At 34.7% G+C, this 7,295-nt stretch overlaps 1 protein-coding gene across 4 annotated transcripts in view; it reads right to left on the bottom strand.

Annotated features, from left to right (window-relative positions):
- Window positions 1-685: 685 nt before the first annotated feature.
- The window catches only part of LOC137249851 (uncharacterized), a 93,852-nt gene continuing 87,242 nt past the window's right edge, over window positions 686-7,295 (bottom strand). The window contains exons 7-10 of one of the 4 annotated variants that reach the window (XR_010952572.1): window positions 6,515-7,284; window positions 1,903-2,149; window positions 1,352-1,829; window positions 687-1,298 (exon numbers count right to left, since the gene is read on the bottom strand). Coding sequence is in view for 1 of the 4 variants with exons in the window: in XM_067781832.1 (XP_067637933.1) it covers window positions 6,949-7,284 (336 nt within the window). In the remaining 3 variants the exon portion in view is untranslated. Of the gene's footprint in view, window positions 1,299-1,351; window positions 2,150-2,648; window positions 3,158-3,211; window positions 3,433-6,372; window positions 7,285-7,295 lie in introns of those variants that run through there. The other 3 variants (XR_010952571.1, XR_010952573.1, XM_067781832.1) reach the window with 3 other exon arrangements.

Raw genomic sequence — 7,295 nt, 5'->3', positions numbered from 1 at the left:
TTTTTTGGACCACTCTAATGTACATGCAATTTTTTATAAACTGAATTTGTGAGCCTTTGTTTTGATGAAATATCAGAAATAGATTTATTTATAGATCTAACTATTTTGATACATATTGTATATGTATGTACATGTTGGAGTCGTCCAAAATATAAAAGTTGTTTGCTTATCATCTCAAAAGCTTTGTTTAGGTCAAAAAAAATTCCCTCCAAAGCTCAGCTTGATATCTCAATCCTACACTGACCACAATCAAATTTTATTTTCCTATATAAATTACTATGTAAATATTTTTTTTTTTTTCAAGTTTTTATACGATAAAACTACGTAAAAATTTTTTTCGGAGTTTTCCATTAAATAAAATTAAATTTCCTACAAAAAAAGATAACCGTGGGCCAATAAAAAATTTATCAAAAAAGACGTTTTTTTGGTGGAAATTCCAAAAAAAAAATTTTACGTAGTTTCATCGTATAAAAACTTGAAAAAAAATATTTACATAGTAATTTATATGGGAAAATAAAAATTAATTGAGCTCACTGAAGGATTGAGATATCAAGCTGAACTTTGGAGGACATTTTTTTACCTATTAAACTTTTAAGACAATAAGGCTTGAAAATAATCAAAAATGTTTTTTTTGACCACTCTAATGTACTGGAATTTTTTATAAACTGAATTTTTAAGCCTTTGTTTTGATGAAATATCAATAAAATTCGTTATAGCTAAAATAACTAAAATAATTTTATTTAAGGGGTATATTGTCCATACAAAATTTTTAAACACTTCGAAAATTTCGAAAACACTTCATTTTTGTAACTTCTTCCATTTTGGTTTCAAATTCGACAGCATTTTTTTTCGCATCACAATATAGAGTAATCCCCCTGACTGAAGCCGCACCGAGAATGTTCAACAGGGATAGCGATAGGAATAGTTATGAGGATAGGGATGGAGGTAGGACACCTTTTTAAAAGAAATTTGCGATTAGCCGTTCTTGTACACGTTTTGCAATCGAGCTTGGAGCAACGACATCGGAAACGATTTCTGTTTCGATTTGGGGATCATAAACAACTCTTTCGTCGAAATCGGTCTGTTGTTCACCCAAACGAATATTGTGCAATGTTGCGCACGCGTTTACTATTTTTCCCGCAAAACCAGGTTCATAGATTAGTACTCTTTGGCCAAAAGTCTCTCGACAGGATTACGTGCTTTACATAGCGCCTCATTGTACCGAAACTTCGGTGTTCCTTCTGGCTGATTTGGCAAAGGTGTCATCAGCCAAAGCTCCAATGGATATCCAGAATCACCTGCAATTATTTGCTTTTAATATTACAACCCACATGGAATTGAAACACCTTACCTATCAAAAACATGTTGTGATTTCCAGATTCGTATGACCGCTGCATTACCCTACGTGCTGCAGATGAGCTCCAAATAAACGAATCATGTCTTGCTCTCGGAAATTTGGCGTTCACGTTTAAGGCTGGGATCACATATCAGCAAGTTTAAAAAAAGGCATCATTAATATAATTATTGTGTGCTATTTCCTTCCTACCATTTGTACGTTGATCGAATGGTATCCGTGGTGGTTGACGTAACTAGCTTCGTAATCTTTAGGACCCAAAATCGACAAGGGCGGCAATCGATCGCACCGATAGTGCCCGGTACAAACGGAGCAGGCGCTGATGCAAAAATTTCCTTTGCCGCCTGGCGCTCTGTTTGCGTCATAAGGAATTTCACATGTTGGGAAAACAAAGAATTGTTTATTGCGTCTGTCACACGGTGTACGGAACGGCTTATTGACGTTTGGCTCATCGATATTCCCCATTGTTCCCCTACTGATCGTTGGTAGCATCCAGTTATTTATACATTTATGCAAGTATATAAATAAGCCAATTTTTATAAGATTACCTGCTTTTGGGTGATAACGCCGTTATCCTTTCCCCTTTTAACTGGCCACTTAACTGCGATATTATATTTTCAGTTAAGCTGGGACTTAATCGGTATGGTTTACGGAACTCCGATGGTGTCAAATCGAAAGGGTTATCAACTTCCCGAAGCCTGCGCCGGTCAACTATAGGTACATTAACTTCATCATTACACAGATGCATTGCAACATATTCAAACGCCATTAAATTAATTTTTTAACCACAAAAAGCTGAAAACAACAAAAAATCTTTTTAATAACAACACAAACTGAAATGCCTTTAGCTTAGCCACAAAAATAAACAAAGCAAATCAGCTGATTGTGATTGTTGACAATAAACAAGGTCAAGTCTTGTTAAAGGTGCTACAGAATCGCTTAACAACAAAAAAAGTTGTTAAGATGTAGAAACAATATGAAATGTTGTTTAAATTAGTTACAGAATCGACCTACAGATCTTATTAATATGCGGGCGAAAATTGTCAAAAGCTATTACACAAAAGAAAAAAAGCAAATAGTCTCGAATGCTTCTTTAAGCCAGCTCTTACAAATTAATAAGTACATATCGACGTGCCATACGATAAGTAACACTTACAAAATTTTTCTCGTAAAATTTCTTGTTCAAAAAAATTTAAAGTGTTACTTTTCATACGGCACGTCGATATTTACAATGTGATTAAATTAATAAGTATGTATGTTCTGTGAACTTGAAATCAGCCAGTATAGTTTAAATCTAAGTTTATGCTCTGTAATGATTTAAACTAAGTCATCTAAATAAATTCAATGTGTTATATCCCAAAAAATATGTTTATTACTACATTTTTTCAAATTTGAAAACCGCTTGGAAAAGTTAATCAGCCCTATTCTGCATTTCGCCTTGGATTGGAATTTTTTCGATTTGGCAATTTTGGTATTCTGTGTTCCAATCTCTTTCGATCCAACTTCGAATCGTTCGATTTTGTGTATTCTGCATTTCGATCGTAGTTCCGTTTTTCTAAGTTGTAAATTAGTTGGCGGAAAAATATTTTCTTTTTATTTTTTTATTAATTTATAACAGAATTTTAACAAAAATGTAAGTAAAACTTGTTAAGAAACGTAGAAGGCTTGATAATGATTGTTTTTTATATGTTTACAGGTCAAAAACAACATGTCGATGTCGAAGTCCTTGGACGTATTTGCCCCGCAAAAGTATCTAACACATACTCGAAAGCATCCTTATTAAGTCGAAAGTTTTTTTTGAACCTAAATAAGAAAATAAGTCATTAAACTTTACCACTTTTAAGTTCAATTTCTTACAATTCGTCACTCATCTCAAATGGAGTAGACAAATCTCGCAATATTTGCCTTTCCATTTTCGTCTGGCCATTTTCGTATGCGTTGCTTTCCAACTCCACAAATAATTCCGCGGCTATTCCATTATAATAGACAGCTATAATTTCTGTCTGTTCGTTGGGTCCAGTTATATGCCAAAGCAAGCTGCCGGAGTAGAGGAACGTGAAGCGAAAACGTAAACAATCCTTGTGGAAAGAATAAATAAATCTTCATAAAGTATTTTAGGCCAGTGCAATGAGATTAGCATTCATAAAATTCAGAAAATGTCAACTATATTCGTGCAAGAATCCTTTTTAATAAAACTTGGTGGCCACGGCGGGGAATTGGCCAAAAGAACGACAAAAACACACTTACAATTATGAAAATACTTCACTCAAAAAAATATAACACGGCGGCAATATATTCTATTTCTTTTTTTTTTTGTACAAAATGGCCTGGATAATAAAATATAAACGTTTTTCAGTGTTTTTTAAAAATTTTCTTTAATTTATTTTGTTCCAATGTTCACACATTCCGTACAAACAGCTGATTCCGAAAAATCATTTGCTCCTCCTGTTCTCGTTACGATTCCGTCGTAATGCAGAATACCCAATTTCATTAAAGCTCAGCGTATAACGGGAACGTAATCGAAACGCAGAATAGGGGTGAAAATTTCGGAAAAGTTAACTACACTTGGCACATTTCGGTTAACTTCTTCGCGATTCTATTGTACATGACATATGTATGCGTATCTCTTCTTTTAAACTATACCCAAATAGCAAAAACTCAATAGATTTACTTTTTGCGGCGTAACGAAGTAAGCCGGGTACTTGCTAGTGTAATTATAAATTTATAGCTGATGTGTGAAACGTTGTTGTTGTTGTAGCAGTGCTTAGCCCCATCAATAGGTGCAACCAAGGACGCAACAAATTAAATGGGGTTACACTGAAATTACAGCCCTTGGTAGAGAAAAATCCCGAGTCGCTCCGGTACATAGAACCGGCTGTCTTGGGAAACGTAATCGTCCGAATCGGCAAACACCACCAGCATGACGGAGGAACTTCTAAATTCTTATGCAAATACTGTAGACACTTCTGAAAATGAAGACAAGCGAGAAAAAATAACAAATTTTCTACAAGTTATACTGATCAAGAGTTCAGACGGCATCTCAGACTGAATCGCTCAATGGCACGTATGTTAATTGGTAAACTTTACATAAAAAAGTTCTTTCATCCTTTATACAATATCTTTTTTTTTTTATAGATCGCTATAATGCAAGCTCATTTTACTACTAACAAGGAGCATGGTGGTTTGGCTAAGGTTGGTGCATCCAAAGAAATACATATACTACTATTGTATATGACAAACATGAATACATTTCGTGAGATTGCAAATCCTTTCAATATGTACAAATCATCTGCATGGAGAGTATTAAGGATAGTGGTCCATTGTTTGTTGTCGATTGGCAACGAGTATATTTAATGGCCTTCTGCTTCCAAGGTACAAGATAATATGCGAAAATTGTAAGCGATGAAGAATATACCGAATGTGGTGGGATGCATTGATTGCTCTCATATTAAAATCAAAGCTCCAGTTCAAAGAGGCTTATTTCAACCGAAAGCACTTTTATAGTCTGCAGCTGCAAGACGTTGTGGATGCGGATAAAATGTTTATAGATGTATTCGCCGGGGAACCAGGCTCGTTACACGACAGTCGAATTTTGAACGAGCGACGGATGATATGTAATCGAACTTTCCTTTTAATTCGTTTTTTCTTGAGGACTCAGTGTATGGAAATTCCCAATGGTTAATAAGTTCCTTTCGTGCCAATGGATATTTTACACCGGCACAGAACATACGGACTGTTCGAAACAGGATTCCGACGATACGATACTTCACTTTAACGAAATTGTATACTTAAGTTCAGCAGTCAAAATTTTTATATGCGGATGTGTTCTTAACAAAATTTGCTGTTTAGAGCACGACAGTATTGAAGTGAATCGGATGTAAGAGGTTGTGAATATTGTACGTTCTCAAGACAATGATAATTTTTCTGGAAATCGGCGTGACGTAATTTTTCAAGAGTTTATAAATTCAAATGTTATCCATTTACCCTAGCATTTCCTCGAGGCCAGAACAATAATTTTTTTTAAGGATTATTGTTGTTTTTAATTTTTCTATAATTGAAAAATTGCGTTTTGTTTTAGGAATAGTAAGTAGAAAATTTTTCAGACAACCTGCCATAGCTGCGCAGATAGATCCATTTCGAAGGGTGCTAAGCCTTCATTATCAGTACGCTTTAGGCACGCTGCGCTAACCATTTAGCTATACAGCGGTGGTTTATTTGACTGATAAATTGCTACTTCTATTCCTCTTTACCAACTATATTTATTCAGCGTTCAGTGTTCAAAATTCAATGTGAATTTGGTTTTACAATGGTTACTTAGGCTGGGTGCGAGTTCGCCTAAATTTTAGGTACCTAAACTATTATTCCACTGGAATTTTCCATCACTGCAACAATTTAGGAAAAAATTGTCAAAACTGTGCCAGTTCATTTGACAACCTAAATTATTTGTTTATGCTACACAAAAACATCATAAATTACGGGTAATGAAAGGACTATGGCAGAAATAGCAGCTGACTCAAAGTAATCGTGTGGCTGGGCGAAGAAGAGCTTATTTGGGAGGGCTTCCATCAACACAAGATAGTGGACGTACAACTTATAGGGACTATTTACACTGGTCATATAAACATTAGCATATTTTGGGTCTTCGAGTCAAGCCATTATTTTTGCTTGAGGCGAAACGTATCCTCGTCATTTTATCTAATACACAATCAACACTTCACTAGCCATGAAATACATCCACTGATCAGCATTCTGTTTGCCCAAAGGTTCATTGTATTCCTGTTTTTATTTTAAATAAGCCAAACATTGACTTTTGTTTTTTCATATTTGACATAACAATTTAGGTTGAAAAGTATGCTGAAAAAAAATCTAAATTGTTTCATTTCACTGCCTTACCGATATTTTCCAGTGATTTAGGTTTTTTCTCAATTTAGGTCGTAATTTAGGCAAACTCGCAAACAGCCTTAAAATTAAAATAAAAAAATGTATTTCTCTTCGGTCCACATCAAATTAAAAAAATATTTCAGAATTCAAAATTTCGTATTATGTATTATTAGATATACACAAAATAATAAAAAATATTTCAGCCTTAAATTTTCTTAAAATTGTTATAAACACAAAATAACTCAGACTAAAAAAATTTATTTCTCTAAATATATTCACCATAAACACGGTCACATCTTTCGCGAATCCATGAAAGCTTTCAACATGGCCATTCTTTGTGCATCGCGTTTTTTTAAGCTGCTGCGCCTGTTCCACTTTCTCCAGCTTATTCCTAGTGTAGTCCTCCAGCAGTTTTTTTGCAGCAGCTTCCTTTTTGTGTTGTAACTTACTTCATGGCCGACATTTTTACTTAAAATTGGGTCGGTGTTTGTTACCATTTGTGCACATTTGAGAATATTTCGCTACTTCTCTAATACAATATGAAAATCAGTATGGCATCTCTGTTCAAGTGTCAATATTCTATTACACTTTTTTCTATCTTTTGTTATTCATTCTTTTTGTACACTTTTCTATTGATTCTTATTAAAAAGTTATAATAATAAACGAGTAAATCGTTTTTCTTTTTATTTAAATCGGGTATTTCAGCTGCAATCTCAACAATTTGTTTGCTGCAAACTCGAAGAATCGACGCTTGTAGTGCTTGGCGTTGTCTCCGAAATTATTGGCCTAGTCTGCGAAGTGCTTGGTGTTGGCTGCGAACTGCTGGAATCAGAACTTGAGGTTTCATTAGGGCTCAAAGATTTTCCATACAAATTTATGGAGTGCTTGTTAGAAATCACAGGAATATCTCCAAATATCTCGTCCAGAAGATCAGAATATGGCGCATAGCAAGGAGTAGCGCCGGTTCTCCTATTGTTGTCGCTGCTCTGTTTATACGCCCGCAGATTTTTAAATTTGGATAAGAGCATCTCGACAGTTGTGGGTTGGCTCTGTAAAAATA

This window comes from Eurosta solidaginis, chromosome 4 (genome assembly GCF_040869045.1).
Source record: "Eurosta solidaginis isolate ZX-2024a chromosome 4, ASM4086904v1, whole genome shotgun sequence".
Taxonomy (NCBI): Eukaryota; Metazoa; Arthropoda; class Insecta; order Diptera; family Tephritidae; genus Eurosta; species Eurosta solidaginis.
The sequence above is the reverse complement of the archived record's forward strand: the minus strand, read 5'-3'. Positions and strand labels throughout refer to the sequence as shown.